This window comes from Pempheris klunzingeri, chromosome 4 (genome assembly GCF_042242105.1).
Source record: "Pempheris klunzingeri isolate RE-2024b chromosome 4, fPemKlu1.hap1, whole genome shotgun sequence".
Lineage (NCBI taxonomy): Eukaryota > Metazoa > Chordata > Actinopteri > Acropomatiformes > Pempheridae > Pempheris > Pempheris klunzingeri.
In genome coordinates, this window is record NC_092015.1 from 6,261,354 (window position 1) to 6,288,179 (window position 26,826).

The following is a 26,826-nucleotide window of genomic DNA, read 5'->3' on the forward strand; positions in this document are numbered from 1 at the left end:
GGAAAAAGTAATTTTGCAATGAGGTATTTCAATCAGTTGCTTTTGAAGTTTCTCAGCTGGCTTAGTTCTACTCTGAAAAGCAAGTTGTGTGTTCCCACATACTAATGTTTTAGACAACAAACTACATTATTCCTATGTAACAAAACAATGTAAGCTTAATGGTCCACTTACCAGCTTTCTGAACTTTCACCCTCATGTCCCAGTCTTCTTCAGCATATGTCAAATTATGTCTTACATGTACTGTAGGTTTGTACCAAACCAATTCTCCAACCTGCTGATATCTCTCTAATAGTCGAATGACAAATCTGACACATTTTAACACAGAAGTACATTTATTCAGGACTTAATACATTAATATTGAACGAGTTATATATTCTTATTGATTGCAAATCACACAGCACAAGTCCAATTTATTTCTTTATATAAGTTAAATGTAACAGATTTTAATGCAATGATGCAATGGGAACTCTTCCTCTTGTTACAAGGAGCACTTTGTTATAAAATGTAAGTAAAAGTGCAATATCGTTCTACTCATAAAATTACAAAAAATTGGTCCAGAATCTGCACTCTGAGCAGGACTAAATATTGTGTTTTTCATTTTAAAAATGCAATATATCTTTACGTTTTTTTCAGTGATTTGCTATTTGACGCTATTTTCTAAAAACTGTAGCTAAATACAAGAAATACAACATTGTCAGTTTACAAAAGCTTAGCATATTAATCACTGCATCATCTATTTTCTAAATAAACTTCATTTTTTTCCCCATATAACTATCTGGAACATAGACAACAACAACACCATAATATCTCACAGCGCTATGTTACAATAAAATATCTCTGTCATAAGTTCAAAGAAAAAGAAAATAACAATAGCAACATAAAATTAAGGAATACAATGCATAGATTCAATCATTTCAAAATGTAGAGATATAATTTACTTAGAACAGCTCTTTTACTTTTAGAGTGAGCCCTGTGACACTGACTACATGGATTCATTACAGTTTATCCTGACTTGAGTGACCGGCACAAATATATATAATTCTGAACATAACACATGATAAAAATGCGAAATATATCACTGACTTCAAAGGCAAATTTGGCTATAGTACACTATGGCATGTTTGGGTAAGAAAAGGCAACACCTGGCACCAAAGCCAAACAGCAGCTTCTTTAACAGCTTCTCTGCAGGGCTTTTTTTTTTTTTTTTTGAATTTCATTTTACTCTTCTTACAGTAAATCTGCTCCGCTCACGGGCTTTCTTAAAATTCAGTGTCAGTGTGTCAGATCTTGTGCCATTAGAGGTCTGGAGTATGTACGTTTTCATTTCAAACCAAACACCTGAACTAATGCAAGAGCTTTCCCCTCTGGTCGGGGGTGAACTCATTAGTGGTACGACTCAAATAAAAACCTGCGTACTCAGAGCTCTTGACGACACATGATCAGACACCCTCTGACACGTGTGGTGTCTGGATAGATCGCACAATAAGCATTGATGTCGAATAGGCAGTTTTCAGTTTTCAGTATTAGTTTGTTATCTCTAAGCCACGCGGTCTTTCAGCCACCGAACCAGTCGACTTCGTGAGAAGCAGTCGTGCTTACAGACACCATCTTCACAAAGGTTCGCCACAGTCTTCCACACTATTTGTGACTCTGCATAATAAGTCACTGACAGGCTGACAAGCTCATTGTTAGTACAGCAATAAGTGGGTGAAGCAAGTCAGAAAATGCAAATATACAAGCTAGATGTGATACTTAACACTTAGTGGCGCTTTTCAAGGGGCAGCTTTAAAAACATAATGAAAGTAGACTTGTTATTGAAAAGATGGTTAGAGCTATCAAGTCACACGTTACCTTTATATCAAATGTTTAAAAAGACATGGAGATAGGTAGAGGTAGGAGGGGCCGAGTGAAAGTGGAGTCTCATTAAAAGCAGTATCCTACTGACAGCATCAGAGGGCTCTTTTGGACATAATGGAATCACACTGTACTAATTTAAATCAGTCATACTGACCTTCTGAGACAAAGAAGATGATAAAAAAAAAAAAAAAAGTACTGAAACTGAACAGGGGACAGGCTGGTTACTCACAGTGTCTTAAATGACAATCTCTGGCAGGTCTTGGACTCAGCCTTGGTGTGAAAACAACAGTAGCACTGAGAATATCTTTAGTCCACCAACCCGCCTTACCCTCCTAACATTCACAGCGCTGCAAAGCGTTCAGAAAACCCTAACAAAAAAAATCTATTGTCACTCGTCTCTTCTTGACTTCTAAATAAAGTGAAAGCAGAGTGCTGAAAATAAAGAATTCACTGTACTTTTCTTCAAGACTGCTGGATTTGAGTATCTTCTGGACCATAGACATTTACAATATAAAACTTCAAGCCTGCAGTCGATATCTACTTTGTTAGGCACAGTAAATAGGCCCCTGTGGTATTAAGGTTCAGAGTGACGTGTGTCTCAGAACAATTCTGATGTCTGAGTGCAGGTTATGCACCAGCATAAATCTATATCAACCACAAATAATTTAGGTCTCAAATATATACTAAATCTAGTAAACATCTACTACATCATTTTAATATACATTCTTAACGTATGTACAAGACATCTGAATCTGACATCTGTCTTACCATTTTACAGCCTGACTGAGAAGACTCCTCAGGCACAGATCTGTCCACTCAGCGTGTGTTTGAAATAGTCTGATCCAGTTTTCTCTGTGAGCTCATTTTTGCTGCCTTGATTTTTGCTTCCGCTCTGTAAACACTATTTACAGTCTTAGAAAATACACTACGAGACCTGATTTTACAAACTGTATGATGACATTATGTACAATCGGGCAATACAAAGTGAGCTATAATGTAACATCGTCCGAGGTTCCCTTGAGAAGTCTCTCACTTTACATCGTGTCAGTCCACAAACCCACGAGCCAGATTACCTTCATAATTCCTCTTTAGTGGTAATCTATTATCACTACACTGTACATACAAAACATTTGATTGTGGAAACACAGTAAACAGCATGTTATGAGTCTGAGCACTTCTACAGATTGTGCTGCTGCTATCTGTAACCTTGATGAGTAAACCAGAGAGGTGTGTTTCTGTTTGGCTCTTATGTTAAGGCAAAATGTTTGGCACTTAGTTTGTAAAGAATATTTGATATTTCAAAAATAACTCTGATTTCATCTTCACCAGTTCAGGGGCACCAATGGAGATGCGTTCTATGCAGTCTCAGTCCCCTGAAGTGATCTGAAAAGTATTTTTGAAATAGAAATGTTGACGGTACAGAAACTGCAGGTGAAGCTGGGATGAGGATTAACAATCCTAAATTACACTTTTTGTCTTAAATGAGTTCTGATTGTGTCTTTTACCAAACAACAACAACGAGTCAGTTGAACAGAGCCTTTTTTTTTTTCACACTACAGTTTCTAGCCTGACACCCAGCTGTGTGTGGTGGTCTTCACTCCGTGGGGGAAACCTTGTTGGGTCACCATTGGCTCAAAGTTGAAGTCCAGAGAGTCTCCGTCCATGAGAGTGTCATGGAGGACTGTCTCCATATCAAACTCAAACTTCTCAATGGACATGTCGTCCAGGTCGCTGGGCAGCTTCTCTGGGTGCAATGGCTGTGGCAGGCCTGGTCGGCCGTATCCGTTGGTGTTGAGAGGGCAGAAGCCGCCGGGCATGCCCCCGCCAGTGAGGTGGCTGGAGAGGCCATAAGGCATCTGCATAGGGGTTTTGGCTGTGGGCAAACGCGTGGTGCCCCCGCTGTGGCTCAAGGGCATGAGCAAGCGGCCATTCATAGCCGGTGACGTGGCCGGGGCTTGGCTGTGCACATTGTGTGGGTGTGTGTGTGAGAGGCCATGCGGGTGACCGTTCCCTCCTCCCATCAGTTTGGCTGCGTGCGGGCTGCTGCTGTACGGCGGCAGCATGCAGCTTCCACTGGACTGAGACACCACAGTGTCCACTGATGGCATGAGCTCTCCATGTTGGTCTGTATCTGTCGTCAGCAGCTCCTTCAGAAGCCCTGCAGGGCAGCTGTACTGGCCCATACTGGGCCCGAAGCCGGGCTTACTCTCTGGCAGTGTTTGCAGCGACATCGACGACAGGGTGTTCATTCCTGCTTGGCCGTACACACACTTGCGGTATTCCTGCTGAGGCTGCGAGGCCATGCTGGGGGAGCTGTAGGCGGGGTACCCAGGGCTCGGCTGCATCATAGGAGAGGGGGAGGACTGGGAGGAGCCAGGGGTCGTCGCCCCTCCTCCAACCTGAGAGTTGTTGGGCGAGAGCAAGTTCAGGTTGTCCAGAAGGTTCTCCATGACGTTCTCAGAACTGTGTCCCAGAGAGCCCGTCATCTCTGTGAGACTGGGCAGCGTGGCTGTCATCTTGGCCCCCGAGGCTCCTGGGTAGCCCATATGTACGTCTGCCTCCCCGAGGTCATCCTCTGGCATGAAGGGTGAGAGACGGCCACTCAGAGTGCTGGCGTTGGAGCTGGCCCGAGACCGGAAGTTGTTCCATGCATCAAAGTCGTCGTTGCTGTGGGAGTTGGGGCTGCCAGGCCACTTGGAGTAGGAGCCTGGGCTGTCTGCACCTCCGTCAGAGCCGCCCTGCAGGGACAGCTGTGAGGAGACAAGGAGATTCTCAGTGTACCAACAGACATATTGTATTGTACAGCGTTTTTGTGCCAAAAACAGGCAGTGTAACATATGTTTTGGGCAGAAACTATTGGCAATAAAACCCAGGTTTGAATAATACTAAACAAATTAAACACAAAAGTACTCTTGCTAAATTATCTAAATAATGTGATGTGTATCTTGAGAGTGGTTATTTAAAGGGTGTAAAGATGTCATTTTCTTCTCCTCTGCCAGGCTAATAAATCCAGATAATTGCATTTGTTCATTTAAATGTAGCCAATAAGCCCAAGAAAAGACTAATTTAGGCTCAGAATATTACCAACATCTCATATGTTGTCTGGTCTTTATTATGATACATTATGCTGATATGCCAACCAGCTTTTTTAGAACACAACTTGAGTAATAATCATCAAAATACTAATACTAATTTGTTTTGTTCTTGGGCCAGACATTCGTCTTATTTGATATCAGACAGTACAGACACAGTTGAGATAAAAGAAAGTCTCGATATAGTTCACAAATGAAATATTAGCTATCGCTGAGCACAAAAGTATCACATAGATTTTTAATTTATTTGCCTTTTTCTTAGCCGCCCTTCCTCTGCTCTTGGTGAACTTGCTGTTGTTGTCCATGGAGGCCGCCCTGCGTCGCGGGGACTTGCCGCTCTTCCCGCCCTCTGGGTTTAGCATCCACCACGAGCTCTTCCCCGTCCCCTCATTCTGGACGCGAATAAAGCGGCTGTGCAGCGACAGGTTGTGTCTAATTGAGTTCTGGAAGAGAGGGGGAGAGAGAAAAAACTGGATTAGGTGCAGACAAACGGAGAGAGATTTGCGTTTGCCCTTTTCCCACAACATTTCAGATCTGTTTTAGGATACAAGTGCAAATCCGTCTGTACAGGTGGCTCTCTTTTAAAAAAACGGCTTGACAGCAGACACACAGAGGAGAAAGGGGAGATTTTAAGGTCACTCAACAATCGACTGCCATTTACAATTCAAAGAAACGCATGTGCAAAAACACACGCACAATAGGTGCCAATAAGTTTACTCTATGAGCAACACATCCTGAAGAGAGCAAGGATTAGAACTGTAGACACGCTTATCTCCAAAAATACTGTACATGTGGGCCTTTATTTCCTTCACAAAAACAGAGGGGCCCATTGTAAAACACCATTAAACCAACACTCACATTCCACCTGACTACGTGTCTTGTCTAAACCAGCACAGAATCAAAGGGCGGAAACAGACTAATCTTTCCTCCTTACAGACACATTAATAGCGCGCTCTAACGTTGCTTAGTAACATCCCCAGTGGAAAAACTAATTTTTGTGCAGGAAGCTAGTGAAGCATTGTTAAAACACTGCAAACAAGAGCGAGAATATTGGGCAAACTGTCTGCTGAGCAAAGCACTGAAACTGAGAGACCATTTCTGTCCTACTTTACTTGAACTACTACTGTACTGGGACACTTGGCTTCCTCAGCATCTCAAACTTCATTTGTTTTTTTAGACTGTTATGATTTTCAAACCCTAAATCAGCCCAAACTGTTGTTTAAGTGACCATTTACCCTCAGAGAATAACTTACATTCTGGCTTTGTATTGTTTTGTGTCTGGGCCATAACATGAAGTAATGAGCCTTGGCCAGACATTACTGTGCATGCGTGGAGCTTGTTGTTTTGGAAGAAAGGCTGGAACTCCCGGCACACACACACACACACACACACACACACACACATGCAGAGCTTAGCGTGCATAGTGGCTAACGTCATCAAGCCTGTTCTTGCTGTGAGTCATTGCTTCACATCTGGTTCACAGTCTACCCTCTGCTCTGCCTTCACCTCTGCCTCTCCTCATCTCAACCATCTCTCCTCATTCTTAACTCTGAAATCGTATCCCACTCCATCCTACGGTGCAGTTACTATTTTCAGTGTTGACTAATTTCAGTAATCAATAATCTGTTTAGTCTACAAAATGTCAGAAAATCCCCTCATTGTAATTTTCAGTGGCCCAAGTTGATGTCTTCTGCTTGTTTTATCCAACAGTCCAAAACCCAAAGATATTCAATTTATAGTAACATCAAATATAGTAACATAGAACAGAGAAAAGGAGCACAGTCTTTGAAAAGGTAGAAATGTCTGACAGTAAATTACCTCACAGATTAAAGGGGTACTCCAGCCAGGCAAATTTAACAATAATGAAAAAAATGGTCACACTTGAAGCAGAAGAAGCTAAAATATCCTGACTTTAAAATTCCCCGGTAAAGGTCAAGCTCAGCTTAAAGTATTAGCTCCTACATTTCCCATAACGCAACTTGATGGGGTTTTATTAGACCCTCCCTGACTGTTAAATACCAAACTTCAACATCAATCTGTAACTGAGCTTTTCTATTAAAGAAGTCAGGTGTCATGCCGAAGCTGAGATAAGCCTGATGACATCACTAAGACATCATGAGGGTTCTTTAGTCAATCTCTGGTGAGCTCCCTACAAAGCCTGTTTTCACAGGCTGAGGGGAACTCCTCATGATAAATAAACTGACCTATATATATAAAATGGAGTTCCCCTTTAATCAAGTAACAGCTAGACCTCAGTCCAAGACCTCAGGCTCTAGGGCACATGGGTGCCCGCCTGAACAGTGGCCCTTCACAAATGAATGAAATTCTGTATCAAATGACCTGACTGCCTCAGCCAGTAGTCTCGGCTAGTTTGCATGATCTGAAGGACGTGACAGCCCTTCCCTGATCAGCCTAGCGAATGCTTTTCTCCCCCCTCCTCCTGCGCATCGGTAGCTATGGCAAAAGGCAAGGAGTAAAGTCTGGTCATGAGCCTCTCTTTCCCATGACCGCTAAGAGTGCTGGTAATTTCAGCTGTGCTGCAACAAGGAATGACTGCAATGTGAGCGCAGACGCCGGGATGTCCTGTTACAGCCCTATATCATCCTGATGACAGGAAGGAGAAACTCGCTGCTAAAGTCTCCACTTTGGAGGCTCTGGTTTCTATTTTGGCTTATGTCACAGTCAGTACCCTGGGTGTTGTGATGATAGAGAGCGATTTAAAACCAGTTTAAAAGCCTTGATGCAAGAGAGGGGGTAAGGAGTGAAGGGTCATAAAAGCCGCTCTGATGGGAAATACCAGAACTCGGCAGAACTCAGAGTGCCGTGTGGGGAGTGTGGCTGAGGGTGTTTGGTGGGGCCAATGGAAAAGCCTCGTCTCCCACTGTGTGTGTGTGTGTGTGTGTGTGCTCATGTTTTTAGGGGAATGGCAGTGCGACAAACAGCAGCGCAGTATGGTTTTGATTTTGTTGCTCACCCTCACTGCAGCCAGCAATACCGTGGTCTAAAAAAAACACACACAATTTGAGAGACACAAACGCACACATACACACTGACATGCATATATGAATGAAAAGTACGACATTGCATTTGTTAAAAACTTTCCTTTTACATACACATGCAATTTTTTTTAAGATCATTAAGTGTGTGTTTCGTTTGGACCCTGTGACTGTATGTGACACTGATTTATCTCTGGCTGAAGTACACAGGAATCTTAACATTCCAGCTAATCATTGTGTGCAAAGTTCAATCGTAATCAGAGCCAACACGCTAGTATCTCTTAGGAAACAGTAAAGGCAGGATTCCCAGCCAGGCAGCCATCACAATCAACATTCTCCTGCAAGGTTGCAAAACGCACGATTTCGCAGAAGTGATCTCTGGTTACCGTTGCTTGGGGGCGGTCCTGTCTTGTGTTGTATAAAAATAGGATGTTAACACCGTCCCATCTCAAAAGTAGAGGTTTTTTTGTCCCTTTCCACAAAAAAATGCAACAAAATGATTGAGACAGTTTTGGAAAAATAACAAAAGACGTTGAGACAACCTGACCTCAGAATGGTATCAGCACATGAAATGATGCTTGCAAATTGACCTTTTTCGCACTGAGGAATGCAATCATAACAAATGTTGTGAAAGCAGGCAGTAACTTGATATTACTATATCTCCGAAGGCTATTTCGTGTGGCCAGAGATAATAAAGAAGGCATTTCTCTGTTCTGCCTGAGCCCACCGCTAGGAGCACCACCTCTGTTCTCTGAGTCAACAGAACACAGCGGCACTGGCAAAACACGAGGAAGTGACCACATGAAAGAGGACTGTGACAGGAAACAGAGCTGACTTCCTGCCTTGCAGGAAACACGGCGGTCGTGAGGCAGAGAAAAAGGCATGGAATGCGAAGCCGCAGTGTCGTGAGCCAAGTGGACACCGCAAATTTAGCTCCTCCAAACCCCCAACCCCCCCACGCCGCCGGAGAGTTTATGTTTAGCAACAGACACTAGTCCCTGATGTCACACTATATTCATTAAATGAAAGCAATGTTCACTTTGCCGTGTGACTGCTGAAACTGAATTACATGACTGGATACGTCATGACTCAACAAGTGGCTGCAGTATGAGCGTCTGGGTGGTGTGAGTGTGTGTGTGTGAGAGAGAGAGAGAGAGAGAGAGAGAGAGAGAGAGAGAGAGAGAAAGCAGGAGAATGTGTTTTGAGTGAAAGCTATTTAAGAAATAGAGAAAGAGGGGTTGTGTGTGACAGAGTAGGCATGGATCAGTAAAGAACACACTGTGCTGGTTTAAACTCCCTCACTGGCAGCACTACTGAAAGGCCACAGTGTTTGCTACAACTCTCCTTCTTTCTCTCCTTCTCTTCATTTCTCGTCTCCTCTTCTCTTATAATCTCCTTCCGTCTTGTCTTGTCTTCTCTCACCTTTTTTCTACTTCTTCCACTTCCTGTCCTCTGTTCTTTCAACTTCTCATTTCATTCTTTGTTTGTCCTCTCCTGTCCTCATCTTGTTTCCTTCCCTATATTCTTCTCTCCTTCTTTCCTTGTCTCCTGTCGCCTCGTTCCAACACCTACATCTCTGCTCTTCACACCTCCTCTCCTCTCTTTTCCCACTCTTCTTTCCTCCTCCTCTTCTCTCCTCATCGCGTTCCCTTTCTGGTCGTCTCCTCACCTCAACTTAGTTTATCCATTTCCCCTCTACATTCCTCATCTAGCTTCCTTCCTTCTCACCTCCTCTCCTCTGTTTTCTGTCCTTCTCATCTTGCTCCTCCTCATCCTTCTTTATCCTCTCTTTCCTTCTCACCCCACCTCCCCTCCTCTGTTTTGCTTCCTTATCCTCTTTCCTATCCTCTCCTCCCCTACTTTCTCTTGCAGACAGTATCTGCAAGTACCTGCATAATAATGGAAAACGGTGTGCCAGACTGATGCTGGCACACTGACCGAGGTGCTGACGCTCTCAGAGCTGCTCAAATGTCAACTCGTCTAATGAAAAAATCCCCAGAAGAGCGCTGCACCACCTACTTGCAGGGCTGCTTTGAATCAAGTGAAGCCACAAGTGAAACCTCAGCTGCAAAGCCCATACAGATACAGGTATGAAGTGTCTGCAGCAATGCTCCCTCCTCACTGACTGAAAGCATGCAGCAGGTTCGAACTCACATGCATGCAGCTCTCTGAACAGTTTCACACACATTTACCAGAGATATGGAACCGATGAGAGTGAAAAAGTGTGGTTTCCCTGCACTATTTCCACTGAACTCATAAGAACGGTGCTGTCCTGAATAGACTTTTTCACCTTTCGTTCCCCATGCTTCAGTCTTAACAGTGGTTGTGTTCTTGCACAGTAACTAGTTATTTTCTGTGTAATGTCTGCAGCTGTGTAGAGGACAACCTACAGGTGTATGTAGCACGCCATTTCTAACCGCTAAAGTAAGTAGCCCTAAAGCTGTAGCTTGGTCACGTCTGGAGCTTTGTGCTGAGTCTGTCTGAGTAAGAGCAATGTGGTTAAGACAGAAAACGTGTAAACCAGTTATTAGCCTAACACCAGCTCAGCAGGTCTGCATAGTGCCTACTTAACAACAGCATGGAGCTGAGCACACAGCTCCAGGTGAGATGGCAGGCACAAGCCATCAAAAGATTCCTCCCTTAATGTCAGACGCCCTTAGTATTCTGTGATCCAGAGGCCAATTACGACTGTTTCCATTTAATTACGACAGCAGGTTTGCTAAAGGTGCGGCACTGTGGTAAACTGGCTGTCGAGGAGCACCAAAAACTACCAAGTACCAATGGCTGAAGAAGAAGTCTGATCAGAGCTGTACTCCTCTGTGAGCTTGTTCTTTTAACAGACTGTTAACAAACTTATATCCCTCAAAGTGAGGCTTCGCAAAAAGTATCTCAGATATTGGCAACAATATCAAAGAATTTCAACAATGCACAACCCTAACAAGGGCTTTAGACCAAATTACATCAAATAGCCACAAGTCAAACTTAATTTGATTTGGGTTTTTTTTGTTTTTTGGGAGAGATTTCTCCCTGCTTGTTTAATGAGGGGATTTCTGATTTATTGGGCGTTGGTGGTCCACAAGGACAAGATGACAACATTGTCTGTAATTGTCTGCACCAAAGTGTCTGCACCTACATTTAGCTTTAATTTGCTGAGCTATAGTATATTTACAGTCTAAAGTGGTATATTGTAGCTTTACAGTGTTTATCTACAGGGTGACCATTTTAATGTCACGTTTTATTAGAAATTAAAGGAAACTGATTTGTAATGATCTTCACTCATGCTCCACTACGATCTCTCTCTCTCTCTCTCTCTCTCTCTCTCTCTCTCTTTCACACACACACACACACACACACTATAAAAAATAAAGCAATACACTTTCACATTCACACACCACATTCACAAAGCAATCAGAATAGACCGTGATGACTTCATGTGTTTGCAGTTTGATAGGTTATCATCAGCACCAATATTGAACCGACCAGCGATAATCACTGACCTATTTACTAAAGTCAATATAGCAATGATCATAAAAGGCAGTGGATGCAACAAGCAGTGCACAGGAAATGTAAAGCCTCGGGCCTTTTGTATTATTTATACCAACGGTTTCATTAAAATAGTCCGTAGAACTGGAAATGATTGTTGTCATTAATGTTGCGTAGCAGCGAGCAACACAGTACAGCGCCTCAGGTTTGACCGGGCAGGAACGCACAAATGTGTCATTGTTCGCAGCGATATATAAAAAGAAATCTGTTCAGCCACAATTTCTGTTTTTAAAAAAGTCTCAGATTAAAAATGGAATCTGACCCTAGGACATGGCTTGAACCAGAAATAGGTAATCTCTCCCTCCATCCCACCCACCGCCTAGTCTTCTATTCCTCACTTGTCTTTTTCACATGTTCTTCTGGGACATCATGCACGCACACTTCTGGCCACAGCTGATCGCACGCTCGTGCTGCAGCAAAAAGGGTCCCTTTCTCACCCGCTGATGTCAACTTCCAATTATTCAATTTGGCCAAGAGTGGGGAGAGAGGAGCCCCGGACACAGGGCGCTCAGTGTGGAGCTCCTTAAATTCATTTCAATGTTCTATGAGCCCGAGAAGCAGCCCATGACTTCCAGGAAAATGCCTCTTCAAAATGGTCATTGTCAGATGCTGAGTTATACGACCATCGTAAAGCGCAGATGGAAAGGCAGAAATCGCAAGTCATGCAGAAGCAAATCTGTCTGCAAATGTATTTACTGACAGCCTCTTGGCAGGATCTCCTTTTCACAATCCTCTGCAAGGAATCTGAGTGAAACCAATGGCCCTCCCCCCAAACACACACACACACACACACACATACTTACACACACACACACACACAACTGAACTTGGAGGCCTGAGCGGATGATGATTGGTTAAGCTTAAGATTGATTGGTCTCACAGACGCTGCACACAAATGATAAATAGTCTGTGAGTGGTTTTGTGCATACGGTGAGAAACAGCAAAGCCACTGACACTCCAGGATCTTTCAACGCCATATGATAGTGTGAGACGAGTGGCGGAGTGGAGTGGCTATTAGCGAACTTCCTGCTGCATTGTATCCGCACAGGAAGAGCTGGCCAGTCCTGATACTGATCCCACCGATGCCTCTGGTTTCTATGCATAACACTGCAGAATGAGGCCCTGGTAGGTGCAATGCAAGGGACTAGCTGAAGAAAACAGCGGGTTCAAGAGCTGCTTCCTAATCAAAACTCTGTAGTCAGACTGGCAAAACAAGAGGAAAAAGAGAGAGGGGGCCCTTTTCCAGGTAGGCTTTTCCAGCTGGATTACAATGGCGGATAAAGCTCTTACCGTACATTTTAGAAACAGTTCCCCACTTATGATTTGCCCTCATTATGGATCCAAACAAACAGAACTTGGTGAGAGAGCGATAAATCATCTGCTATTTCCTCTGATTTTTCAGGCCTGACGTTTGGACAAATCGCTCCTAAAGACAGCCTTCCTGAACGAGCAAGCGACAAACCGTCCATTCAAACTTTAAACTACATAGTCAGACCTTTGGTGTTTGTCGGCTATAAACTTTAAAATCCAATCTGGTTTTAACTCCTCTTATTTTCATGCCACCAGGCCAATAAGAAAAGGATGAGAGGCGATAACTCAATTTTATCATTTATTGTTGCAGGGAGCCTGAGATTTAAGGAAATCCATTGCCAATGATGGCTTCACTGTAATTGCTGAGCACATGACAAATAAAGAACTTAAACTATTGACTTTCAGAGTCATTGGATTGTAATGATATGATCATTTAACACATTTCTGTTAAAAATCCAACTTAAAGTATTTGTATGTAGGTTATGACAGCTGCCACACATCATTTTAAAATAATGTCCCAGCAGCATGTTCACAGCAGTCCCAGCTTAGTGTTTACATGCTGAGCTCTCTCTTGTGCTCGCTGATTTCCTGACTCAGACTTAAGCAGCACGCAGCTCATGTGTACAGACAGGGACCGGGTTGTGCTGGCTAAGCTTACCATGCTAAAATATGTGCATGTGTTGCTATGTGCAACACAATGTGAGTCTGTAAATGCACAGAGCTGTGTCTGTGGAGCAGGGATATTTTTCGCCTCTGATCAGCAGAGCGGCTGGGCTGGGCTGCTGCCTGCTCTGCCTGGATAAAGATGCAGTGTGTGGACACTGCCGGGTGCCTGTGAGGCGGCCTGCGTCCATAGAGCTGACCTACCACGGGAGAGAGGGAGGGCGGGGGGTGTGTTTGGGGGGTTATATTTATACGCTTGTTACCCCAGTTCAACCTGGTAAACACGGGGATATCCCCGAGCACTTTTTATGGCTCGATGCTGATTCCAACAATAAATCTCCAGAGCTTACAGAGTTGGGAGGATTTCTCAGTGGGACACTTTTCTCTGTTGTTTTATCACACTGTAAAGCACTGACATAAATATGTACATTTATAAACTGTGATCATGGGAAAAGGCTGTACACCAACAATGCTCACATTGTTTAAACTGTTTCAAAACATTGTTTGAAAATGAACCCTTTTCTAAAACTTCATCAACATCACTTGCAAGTTAGCAGTTGGCAAAGTGTTAGGGGTCACATGTCAATGTTTCCAAACGGGAAACTAATATTAATATCATATAAAAATCTAGATAGATGGCATGAGTCTGAAGATACCAATAACTGTGGTGTTGTTTTTCAAGAGAAAGAAAAAACTGAAAAGACTGTTTCTTGGCTGTTTTCCTTTAGGGAGGTCAATTGTAAGTGACAGGGTGAGGGACTGCCGTTTAATGATGGGGTAAAATGATTGTGTTTTAAATTCTTGCTGTTCCTGATGCTTTCAACTGTCCCTAGATTTGCATACTGTCCATGAAACAGTCTGTACTTTGGGCTGTAGTGCACTTAGCTGTTTGCCAGTTTTAGATTTACAGACTCAAGCTAAAAAAAACAACCTTACAATACTTATGGAGCCATTTTTGTGCTTTTATCACAAAGTAGTTTTTTTTTTTTCATGGGCTCATTATGAAAAGGAAATAGGAAAAGCAGTGACACATCACAAAATAAATTAATATATGTGAGTCTCACAGAAGGAGCGCTGGCGGACTTTATTAAAGTAAACTAGTGTTTCAACAGAGAGGGATGATTAGATGGAGATTCATCTCCATTTTTCGTCATGTTAAAATTATATCTTTATGTGCTTTGAAATGCAAAACAGTTTGTTTAAAACAATATAAAGCATCATATATTGTGAGTGTGTGAGTGCTATACTAAATAAAAATCTCATGAGGAGTGCTGCATTGTGCTATAGTGTGTGATTTCGCAGAAAATTAGCTGAAGAAGGAGTCTGGAACTAGCAGATCAATATGTATGACTACAGGAATGTTGCCAAACATTTCAATCACATCCAGTGGAAAAAAAACAAAACTCATCAGTCATAGTGGGGACAGAGGACAGCGAGTGTGACATTAAACCGGACCACCGCGGCCTGGACTTGGCATCCGAGTCAAAGGGCCCATTATCAAGCTGGCACCAGTGCAGGTCAGAACAGGGTCTGCACATGAGTAAACCAAAGCCTCACTCCAGCATTTACTTTGGCTCTAGCTGAAGTAACTTAACTTGTGTCGAGAGTGAACCACAGTCTCTCAGTATCTATTTTAAATGATTCTTTAGAAGAATAATGAGCAATAACACCGATTCATCTCCCAGCTCTGAGCGGAGCTAAAATGAAAAATGGGGGGGGGACGGGACACTGGAAGAGGAAGAAGCCACACAAGCTGGCGTCACGCTCAGTGTTGCCTCCTCCCCTGATGATATCACTACCCTGATGCTGCCACTCTCAAAGCACCCACTTCCTGTCAGACAAGGGCTGAAATGTTACATCTCTTAAAAGGTAGAGGAGCAGGTGGAGGAGCAGAGAGGTGATCGGTTCTCCAAAAGAGATCATTCACTGAGCTACAGCAGCCAACTACATGTCCCGACAGAGAAAATTATCATAACAAATATATTAGACAGATGATGGTAATTGCAGTAACGGCAAAGGGCCACTTGTTAATAACATTCACTACGTGCAACATGAAATAAATCACTGTATCAGAGATCATATCAGTGAATATGAATATGAATATCAGTGCAGAATGAGAGATGTGGGATAAATACACACACAGATGGAAAAATGGCACCAGTAAAAGAAGGAAAGTTCACTTTACTCATTTTGCCATATTCCAACTTTCTAATATTTCTCATCGTTCTCTAAGAGCCAGTAAAATAAGTATTACACATAAAGATGAATCTGACTGAAATTCCAAAAGACAGTGTCTTAAAACAATCAAAATAATCATTTCTAATTCTTAACATGAAGACACAAAGCCAAGTGTCATGAGCAAATCAAGACAGTGGGCTCTTTGGCATCTCTCCTCTCAATTAGTTCAACCAGGACATGGATTCATTAAGAGGAAAATTAGTCCAAATGTAGCGTCTAATCTGCCCGACTGGCACTGATGCATCTCCCACAATTACACACAGGAATCCTGAATGGGGAGCCAGACTGGAAATGAAGGAGGCCACCTTCAAACCGTGCAGTGCATCTACCCTCAAAAACTTCACATCAATGTTTATATCAAGCAGAGATTCAATTTTTCAGCTTCATAGATTGCTAACAGAAATCTATTTTGGGCTTTAAACTATAAAAAAAAAACCAGTTTAAGTCCATGCACTGTGTGCCAGTAGAAGGTAATGTCAAGTGAAACCTAACTGCTGTTAATGTGTCCCCTCCCTGAGAGGCGTTTCTTTCCTAAAAACTACGTCAGTCAAGAGCCTCGCCATACAACACAGACAATAGCACTTACAATGTTGCTAATACAAACCCAAACTGAACATGCCCGAGGGTGGTGCAGTTACGCTGTTATGCACTTTGACCTTGAAAGACACAAGTAGTTCCCGTGACAACAGAAGCAGGGAACCTACAGTCTGACGCACAGTCATAACGGCACTTCTGATTAAAGTGTGCAAATGTCAAATGTCCACCCATGCCAGCCGGCTACAGAGCTCCAGTGAGCTTTCATGTATGTGAATACAATCACACATGCCCGAATGCATGTGTGATTGTGTGATAATGCCGGGCCAGTCTGACAGGCACCGTGCATAATCGCTTTAGGGCGGGAATTGCACAACAATGTGGGTCTGGGTAATGCCTGTGGTTTGGGGCCCTCGGCAGTGAGCGGTCCCGTAAAAGTGTTGCTCTACTCGCTCCCTGTGTGTCTGCAGCCAGCTCACATGAACGCATAAGCCATGGGAAATTGACAGGACACATATTTTTGGTGTGAAGAAGCGTTGAGGGCTTTCACTTCTCATTTGAATGGTGAAATTATTCAAAATCCATACCAGTTCCTCTTCTCATGCCGTAAAACAATGCCGAGGTCTTCCTGTTAACCCCATAGAACATTTCCCAAAATTTTCTGACTGACGAAAAGTTGTGATGGCAGACAGAGTAACAGCATATTCTGCCATGCCTGGCAAAACCCTCTGCCAAAACAGACGATCACGTGCTCTCGGCCTTCTACTACCAAAACCGCACTGAGAAAAACAAAACAACGTGACTCATCCTAAATGACTGTTTACCTGACCACGGCGCTGGAGGCCAACTCTGCTCCAGAGTGAGCAGCCTTGCGTGGGCACCTTTGGGCTCTATCCTACTGAATGAAGCTCTACTCTCTGCTTGTATCTTTATGTATCATCACTTGCACTCTTACACTCTCAGTTAGGGGATGCTAAACTCGCTGAATGATCTGTCCACTGGTCCGCAGCCAGAAAAAGACCTGACAAAACAAAACACGGACAGGACTACTGCGGGGCTGTGTGATGCCAGTGTCTGAGGTGGGTGGAAACACCCACACATTCAACATGATTTGTTTGAATTCACTAAATGAAAGGGGCACTTCATGGGGATTTTCCTGGGTCTTTTCCAGTTAGATAAAGTCTCTGTAGGTGTGAAGCTACCAGCTGTGTCCCCTAACATTGTTACCAATACTCCTCAGCTCAGTAAACATATAGTTTTACTCAAATTAAGTATATTTAACTTCATTTCTATCTGTTTTTGTTTCTTCACAGGAAATTGTGTAGTAGGTTTTGGATTTGGTTCCAAGTATCTGCATTCATTAAGCTCTGAATCTAACAAATATTTATATCTTTATTTACAGAAAACAACAATAGTGTAGAATAACGCAATCTAACTAAAATCATGTGTTTGTTGTGAAATACTCTTAAAATCTCCATGAATCAAATTCAGAACCAAATTTTTCTTTTTCTACTATGACAAACATTTCGAACAACCATAAAATGTGTTAAGAAATGATTGGACAGATGTATTTCCTCAGCTGTCTAAGATTTCTTTCTTTGGTGCAGCCAGACAGCTCATGATTAATCTCATGAATAATACTTTGCAGAGCATCTGGAACATCCAAAAGTTCATTATTGCATCTTTAAAGCAAAACTTATTTGCATGTTACATAGATTCTGCGTGTGTTGTGGACTTCTGACTGAAGAAAATCAGTGCGTCTGTACAGTATGCGTACAGTATTTTTTGAGACAGAGTGACAAACTGTAAAGCCACTCCGACTCAGACAGACAACCACACAGACAGACATGATTCTCTGTGTGGTGTGTGGCTCATAGCTTCTGTCCTTGCCCACTGGCTTCCCCCCCTCAGCATTCTGGACATGCTGTCAAAGGTTTTACTGTGAAACAAATACCCAGACAGCACCGGCACATGGAATCAATTGTCAACACTCGTTTGAGGGTTAAGTGACATGACTTTGTGGCTACAGAATGGCTGGATCAATAATAAAAAATCATATGTGTGCCACACACTGACATAAACATCATTTGATATCCCTGCTGCGCCACACTGACCTGCTTTCCTGCCTCTTTCATTCCAGTCTGTTGAGGTTTGAGTCAGTGAGTAATATCTCACAATATTTCTTGGTAGAGGGAATGAGAGACAGACAGTAATGGTACTATTGCCGGGGCTGAGGGGTAAACAAATGTGGAGCAGGACAGAAGGAAAACATGAGGATGTGAAATAATCTGTAGGGCTACTAGATTCACTGTGTTGCTCAATCAAATCAGTGTGTTGATGGACACAGTTACATCACTTTGAACATGGCAATATTTTTCACTTATCTGCATCACATTTGCATAGCAGACCGAGCCAAATAAATCTAAACAAGTGGATCTGCTTCTGCAGGTAGTCAATGAAACTATCAGCAGAATACTTAATATAACTTATACTTAATATAATAAGAGGAAAAGAAGCATTCATTGCTTCCTTCCCATTTCTTTCTCTTGTATCATTAGAGATTAAATAGTGTTTCGGTTTTGAACTTTAAAGATGTCACTTTGGGTTTTTGGAGCTTGTGATGGACATTTCTACTCTACTCTTTGGCATAATAAAGACTCAACTAATGGAATAAATACTGTGTATGTTGATCGACAATGAAAATGATCATTATTACAGTCCTAGTATCTCCTGGGGTTTTACACAGAGCAGATCAAAGCTAACAGGTAGTGTTCATCAATACCCACAGCTGCTTTTTAACACCTGTGGTGTGCCAGCTACAGTGATTCAGCACATCAAAGCACTAAGTGGCATGAAAAGCGAAGGGGGGGGGGGGGTTTGTAAGGAGATACAGGATTAAAATCAGCTGGGGAGAAAAGGAAAGTCAGAATATCGCACCATAATAAAAAAGATATAAAAGCCTGTGCTGGAATGTTCCCTGTGTCAGCCTGTCTGTCTGTCTGCCATCGTGTCTGTGCATCTGCCAGCAGCAGGGCTTTAATTATGAGGCCCAGGTTATGTGCGCGCGCACACACACACACACACACACACACACACCAGAGACTAGCGTCCCACATATCTCTAACACAGTGGCTCACAGTTCCGCTGACTAACCAGTGGCACCAGACTTTGGCCTGCGGCTCCCTGATTCCAGTAAATGTCTTGTTATGCAACTCCTAACAAGTGTCACCCAGTCTGAACTTGGAGCATTCTGGGTCTCTGCTGCTCTCTCCCCTTCCCTCTCTTTATCTCTTAATTTTTCGCTGATGACATTAAGCGGTTAGCTCCTTTGGGGTTTGACCGAGGGGGGGGGGCGGGTTTGAAGGGTCCACTAACCCTTCAAAACACTAAGTGTGCCCTGCTTTGTGCCGAGGCAGAAAACCAGGAATGGAGAGGCAGGCGGCGCAGGCAGGAAATGGGGAGGAGGGCGAGGAGAGCTCCTCCAGCTCTTTGCTTGAGAAACACAGCTGCCCCTCATGTCTTGGGGCAATGCCAAGGTTGGACTCCTCGACTGCCTCAGGGGGGTGAGAGGTGTGTGTCTGTGTGTGTGTGCTGAACCAGTAGAAACAGGAGGACTGCTGTTCTATCCAGCTCCCTGTCCTACTAATACACATTCAAACCCAGAGAAACAAGCAGATTGCGATTGGTGCAGTATAACCATCTTTGTGCTTTGGGACACCATCGTGCATTTTAGATAACACACGGCACTTACATGCAACTCTGTGACTTCACTCAAGAAGAACTTATCGGGAAAGTTAAACCATCTTAAATTATCACTAGCAAAACAAAAATGGGAACAGTGTGACTCAAACCCATAGTTATCAATCAATTAAACTTAAAGCAGTTAGAACTATGTGATGATAACGTGATGTTCAAGTTCAACTTGGGGACAACCAACCGCTGGACAACAGAAGTCTGCCAACCAGTCGACATACTACGTGGTCCCCTGCTGGATGACTGATTATATTAGACCTTTTGCACAATGTTGCAAATCAATAAGCCAGACTGCTTTAAATTAAGCTTTGATTTTACTTTTTTTTCATCAATTTGATAAGAATTTGTGAGCTACTCACCAGAATAGCCAAACACACACAACGGCATCTGGTTATTCTATATATGAAACTGAAAATTGAAAACAATATTTCATCTATATTGCCTCATTTTATCAATAATATTTAAAATCTTGCTATAGTTCAAGTCTGAGTAATCTTAGCTGAACGACTGTTGCATAATGTAATGGAGCATTGCTCTAATGTTGCATATTTCCGTCAATGCCGAGGCATACATTTAAAAGAAGTCTGAGTGGCATGTATCAATATTGCTTGTTTTTGTTACGAGCGTATGCTGAAAAATGACTAAAAGCTTTTTTAAACACACAAATATCAAAGCCAGTGCCAGAGTGAAGCTTGAAGGTTATGAGATGCTTCACGTATTCAGGTGGACTATCTCTCGTCAGTGTAACTAAACTGTGATGATTTCATCCCATCGTGCATTCAGAACCTGAATCACCTGGCAAGGTGTCTGGGCTCGATGACCTGGTTGTTAAGTGGGATTAGGGGTGCTCGTCCTGTGTTCCAAAAGCGCACAGACTTTGACCTACAGAGCCTCTCCTCTCGGTGATATCTACAGTGTTTACCATAAGACTAAGAGAGACTGGAGTCAATGGGTGCATTTACATGTCAATGACCCTAGTGTCACTTGCTGTACAATCTGCTCTGACCTACGTGTTTGGCTGCTCCGCCAGTTTGTTTTGAGATCCGTGGGAGTGTTTACCAGCGTAGGCTGAGGAATTTCAGGTCAAGAGAGCGGCGTGTACAGAGAAAACCTGTGACCGAATTGATCTCGATACTGACATCAAAGAGCACCTGAGCCATCCAGCTCCACTGGCTGAAACCAAATATTTATCCTGTGGTGACGTACGTATAGTAGAGAACTACAAAAAAGAACAGATTTTTGGCAGGTATGCAAGTATGTGTGAGTACTGTATATATTGTGCCGTATTAATGCATGTGTACAATTTGCGGGTGTGCTCCAGCCTGAGACACTGTTTGTAATTCTTGGGATATATACATTAATAACATTTTGAGTGAGATAAAGAGAAAAAAACAAGCAGTCTGCTGGGGAATGGGCCACATTAGAAATAAATATCCAGCTCTGCAGAGAGGTTTGGTGATAAATAATTTGTGCCATCTGTTCTTCTTCCTGTTGGATGGCGTCCTGTGCCAGGGCCAGTGTCCAGTCCGCTCGGAGAGCCTCTCCAAACTGGTCCCACCTGGCACAACTGTCCTCAAAACTCACACTGTCGCAGACGGCCTGAGAAGTGTGGAGGCTGTCATGACTCAGTTCAGACACGACCGACTGTGGAGGATCGGCAGCGCTGAGGAACGAGCTCAGCCTCAAACGATCGCAGAGCAGACAGCCTTAATCGTAGATTAATGAAAACTTCATGTGCTTCAGCTTCGTTCACCTCAGGTGAGCCTCGTCTGCTCAGAGAAATCGGTCACATCAGGAAACGATGGCTGGTTAGTGAGTGTATTGCCTTAAAATAAAGCATTTGTGTTGTAACTTCTGTCGTCGTGGTCACTGCTCTTCTAGCACAAAAGGTGCCACCACAAACTTCAGCCTCTACATGATGTAACGTTCCACCATTGAATCTGCCCAAACTTTCCACAACAAACAGAACATGAATAATTCTCATTCTGATTGTGTTTTATTCTCTCTCGGATGTTCACAGAGTTAAAACTGAAGGTTATTTGTTTTGACTGCTTTGGTTTGAATGTCTAGAGTCATTTTGCAAAGCTGGTGTCTTTGGAATGAGGTCTGCCACACAATTTACATATTTTCATGTTTCCAATCAGTCATGTCGCCCCAGTCGAGACAGAATATAACAAGGGAGTCGAAGATCAAAAAGCTATAAAGACAAAATAAAAGCTGGAAAAAAAAAAACTTAAATTCTAAATGGACGGAGTTTGGAAGACACTTTTTAAATCAAAAGGCGATTGAACATACTGAAAAAAAAAAACATTGCTGGCCACCAAATTACCATTTTACATTGTCATCTTTCCTCAGCTCCTCGCTGGCCCTCGCCCCGGCTCATAAGTAAGCCCGCTCTGGAGAGACAATGTGCGATAGCCCCCCTGTGTGGAACCGAGGGGAGCTCTATGAATAACTCCCCTCGCAGCAGTGAATGGCACTTTGCTTTCCCACAGTATTACTCAGTCTACACCCCCAACATGGCAGGATAAGCAGCAAGCCCAGGCGGTGGCTGAGCGCCCCTCACCAAGCTGCCAATCACACAGCAACTGTTAAATGGACGGGAACACCACTGAGGAAACTTCACTGTTTATTTAGGTGGATTAATGAAGACACAAAGACGTGTTGGGACTTTGTCAGCGCCACTCTGCTGCATGCTTTACAAAATGTAAATGATCTACTAGTGTAGGTAATGATGCTGAAGACAGTTAACCCACAGTCACTTGTCTGAGCTACACTCAGCTATATAATAACTTCCTAATTACACTGTAACCAGGGAGCATCACTGACAAAGTGTTGACCACAGCTGTGTTTCATGATCACTGAGGTGCTGGTACTACTGCTGACATGCATCAAAAATGCTTATTACATCGTTTTAAAGCAAAAACAACAATGGGAAAGATCTTATCTATCTTTCTTTTAAAGTCAACACCGGTCCTACTTTTTTCTCTGTTGATACTCTGCAACCTCAGTCTCTACGTGACTAACACTCTGTCGGTGTTCATGTTTTGAGGTGTCACCTTACCACATGATGCCTATAGATTCTTTATCCGGATCTCTATTTAAACAGGATCCTCGTAGACGTATTCAGCTTTAACTACAGTTAATCACAAGTATGTGGGGCGAACGTTAGCCACTGCTCGTTGCGTTTTTCAAGGAAAAATGTTATTATATATTGATACGCACACACACAAAGCCGTAGAGCAGGACGGATGCTGGATCTTTCCAGGTACCAATGCATATGATGAATAAACAAAGGGAAATGTTGCTTTTTCCACCAAACCCTCTTGAACAATATCACCACCCTCGCAATACATCTGCCCAGTGCCTGCTTTGTTTACAGTGTGTGTTTCACTGCACTGAAGGGATTTTTCCACCCTCATATAATTTGACTGACGGGACTACGTTTGACAGCTCAACATGAGTCCTGAGCTTTTTGTAAACGGTGAGGTCAAATGGATAAAAATGGAGCTGGGCGTTGCTGAAAACTGCATTTGTGCTCAGTCAGCTTTTATGAAAAGGTTCCAAAAGCAAAATAATGAAAGATGTGACTGCTTTACATATAACTGTCTGTGATTCAGTGGGAACTAACCAACAAATTCTCGCCGCAATTTGTGACTGACATGAGTGTGTCATCTCCCAGCACATGACTCAAACACGGGAGCCTGCTCTGACGGGGGAGACAAAAAACACTTCACGACTGCTTTAAATTTCGACGACAACCCAGACAGCCTATAACAGAGGGAAGCCGTAATAAATCTCTCTGTGTGTGAATACAGGCTCAATATGATTTCCCGCTGGGTGAGTAGACTGTCATCAATTTATTGTCAGACACCACTGAAACTATGTGTCTCCAAAGTGAGGTTTACGCCCTTCAATAGCGTTCAGTGGGAGGGCCTGTCACACCACATCAGAAATTTTAAGTCCCCTCTTGTGTAATGTTTTGGACAGTTTCCAGGACACATGAATGCTTCTGGTATCTCCTTACGACGCTGACCAAACACAGCTCCATTCAAAGGCACAGACTTCTACAGCCTTGAAATGTGTCGTAAATTTGACAGTAACAGCAGAGAGAGAGAAAGAAAGAGAGAGAGAGAGAGAGAGAGAGAGAGAGAGAGAGGAGAGCAGTCACCAACACATCAAGCCAGATCTCACAGGATTTCCAAATTGCACAGTGAGGGAAGCAATAAGGCAAAGAAAGAAAAAAAAAAACCCTGTTGAGTCAGCAGACTCATATAAATCACATAATGCAGGGAGAAGTCAGATGACTGTCTAAGGTCATGGTAGCAATTGGTCAGTTTACTGAAGTGCCGTAAACTGGGTGGATGATAATGAGGGGATACATGGTTATTCACAAGACCAGGAATGGTCTTGTGAATAACCAGTTATAGCCAGCTCTTCATGCGTGTCCCTCTGTCAATGTAAAGATCCCATGCAGATATTAGCAGAAGTCCCTGCAGGCACTGGAACAGTAATTGCCATAAATGATGGAGACAAAATGAATAAATAAATAAACAACTCTGACCAAAAACTATTACAAAGTCACAATAAACTGACTATTAAACGCCACAGAAAAGCCAGAAATCCCTGGAGGGGTGTGACAGTGATACCACAAGAGATACAAACATAGCATAAAGCACAATGAAGTCCCTGTGGAGCCCACTGTTAACTACCACAGACGCACCAAAAAACGCCCCACTGGAAAACTTTGTACAACAACTGGCACAGGCGGCTGCTTTATCAGGCATGGGCCACCACCATAAGCAATTCATGCAGTGAACTCCCACCACACACACACACACACACACACACACGCACACACGCACGCACGCACACACACACACACACTCTGGCTAAAAGTACCAAAAGAGAAAGAAAAACACCCACATACCTTCCAGCCTGCAGAGCTATTGCTGTCCCCTTTGTCCTTGAAATAAGGCACACTCTTCACCATCCAGTCATAAATCTGAGACAGAGTTAGTCGGTTCTCAGGAGAACTTTCGATCGCTTTGGTTATGAGGTCTGCATATGACATATTCCCCCATGCGTTCCGCCGGGAGGAGCTGCTCTTTCTCTGGGCTGCGGCGGCAGCTGCGGCCGCCGTGGACGAAGAGCCGACCGGTGAGGAGAGCAGAGGCACCTGCTGCTGCTGCTGCTGCTGCTGCTGCTGCTGCTGCTGATGGTGATGGTGATGATGCGGGAGTTGCGGGTTCGGGTGCTGCTGCTGCTGCTGCTGATGATGTTGCTGCTGCTGCTGCTGCTGCTGCTGTGGAGGTTGCTGGTGGACGCAGTTCTCCTGACACTGGAAATCAGCGCACAGGATGACCGGCTTCTGCTCCGTGAAGTCCTCGGTCTCCTCCAGCAGGCTCAGGTTGTTGATGAACTCGGCGTTGCCGGCGGGCTCCTGCTTCACAGAAGGCACCGGCGAGGACGTGTTGGAGTCGCCCGGGTTGATGAACTCCGGCCGGGGCAAGGGCCAAGTGCACGACCGGGGCCGCGATAGGGGCTCAAAATCCGGGTCGATTTCCACCATGTGTGGTTGCTGGGCCGCTTCCGCCATGGTCGAGAGGTGACGGAGCCAAGTGTTACAATGTCATGTAAAAGTGACGAACCTGTCGTCCTTCAAAAGTAGCAAGTTCGCCTTTGAAATGCGAGCCAGCACGAGATAAATCTGTCCGGGGAAGTAGTGCTCCGCCTGCGCGCAAAGTCTACACTGACAGTCACATCCCAAGCAGGTACTAATCTGTGCTAACAACAATAAAAAGTGCGTCTCTGAAAAGGCCTTTCATGGGAGAAAGAGTTCTCTGAGGGTCCGAAGTGTGCTGGCTGGTTTGTTTTTGTTGTCCAGTCGTAGTGATGTTCCGTCTGCGCCCCGTACAGCCTGTTGACTCTCCGTGTTGTACAGCATGTGAGGACTTACTGGAAGTATCATTTGTCAGCTGACACCGCCCACATGTGACTGACACCAGCGCAGCGCCAATAAGAGGCGCCGAAAGAGTTGGAAGAAAAAAAAAACGGTCCGTGTTTTCATTCTCTCCTCTAGTAAACATCTTATCTGGGCACCCTTTTCTCTGTCAGCTGTGCCCCTCACCTCACCAGGAATTGATTTCGAAATCATTTTATTACATCCAGGGAGCAATTTTTTTTTATTTGAATCTATTATTAATATATCATTCTACCCTACATCTTTAAAACTGACGTTTGAATGCTTAGAATAAATAACTGATAAAGTTCATGTCAAACTATCGTCTCAACTCAGAGCCTAAACCGTTAATCATGTAGTTATGAAATGTTTAGGATAATTCATCTGACATCTGATAGTTATGGCAGATGATGGCAAGACATTTTGTCATCATGTCCTCCTCAGGCTACAGGCCTGGTAGTTCTACAAGTCAACCATCCACCCAAATTGATCCACAAATAAATTCTACTTATGAATTGCCTGTTATAATTTCAAGGACAAAGTTTACAGAACCTGAAAAACAACACGTACAGAGATAAATTGGATTACATTAAAAAAAAAAAAGATAACCCCTGCATTATTTATGAAAATAAAAGGACAAAGAGAGAATTTTAAGAGAAAAAAAATGATTGAATGACACTAAGAAAGAGGCTCCTCGGAGTCAGATGTATGTCTCCTGTCCTGAGCTGAACGTGTGCGCTGCTCCTGGTGTCCTCACACAACTGCGGACTTTATCGACACCTTGTGGCCACTGCTGGTTATTACAGCCAGGCACAGCAGCCTCCCACCTCTTCCGCGTTCAGTCAGCCTGAAAGCCAGCACCACTGTGGAGACACGC

At 43.5% G+C, this 26,826-nt stretch overlaps 1 protein-coding gene across 1 annotated transcript; it reads right to left on the reverse strand.

The window, feature by feature from the left end:
- Nucleotides 1-325: 325 nt before the first annotated feature.
- On the reverse strand, nucleotides 326-25,819 carry foxo1a (forkhead box O1 a). Its single transcript, XM_070828883.1, has 3 exons — nucleotides 24,918-25,819; nucleotides 5,201-5,392; nucleotides 326-4,607 (listed from the first exon to the last, which is right to left on the reverse strand). Exons 1-3 carry the CDS (start codon nucleotides 25,584-25,586, stop codon nucleotides 3,420-3,422), a joined length of 2,049 nt encoding a protein of 682 aa, XP_070684984.1. The 5' UTR covers nucleotides 25,587-25,819; the 3' UTR covers nucleotides 326-3,419.
- Nucleotides 25,820-26,826: the final 1,007 nt, after the last annotated feature.

What these genes read in the sequence shown, in the direction of transcription:
- foxo1a (XM_070828883.1), bottom strand. Translation starts at nt 25,586, where the DNA reads ATGGCGGAAGCGGCCCAGCAACCACACATGGTGGAAATCGACCCGGAT. An exon ending in ATAGCTCTGCAGGCTGGAAG is followed by an intron (nt 5,393 to 24,917) that starts GTATGTGGGTGT and finishes CCTCTCTTCCAG; the next exon opens with AACTCAATTAGACACAACCT. An exon ending in GAAGGGCGGCTAAGAAAAAG is followed by an intron (nt 4,608 to 5,200) that starts GCAAATAAATTA and finishes GTCTCCTCACAG; the next exon opens with CTGTCCCTGCAGGGCGGCTC.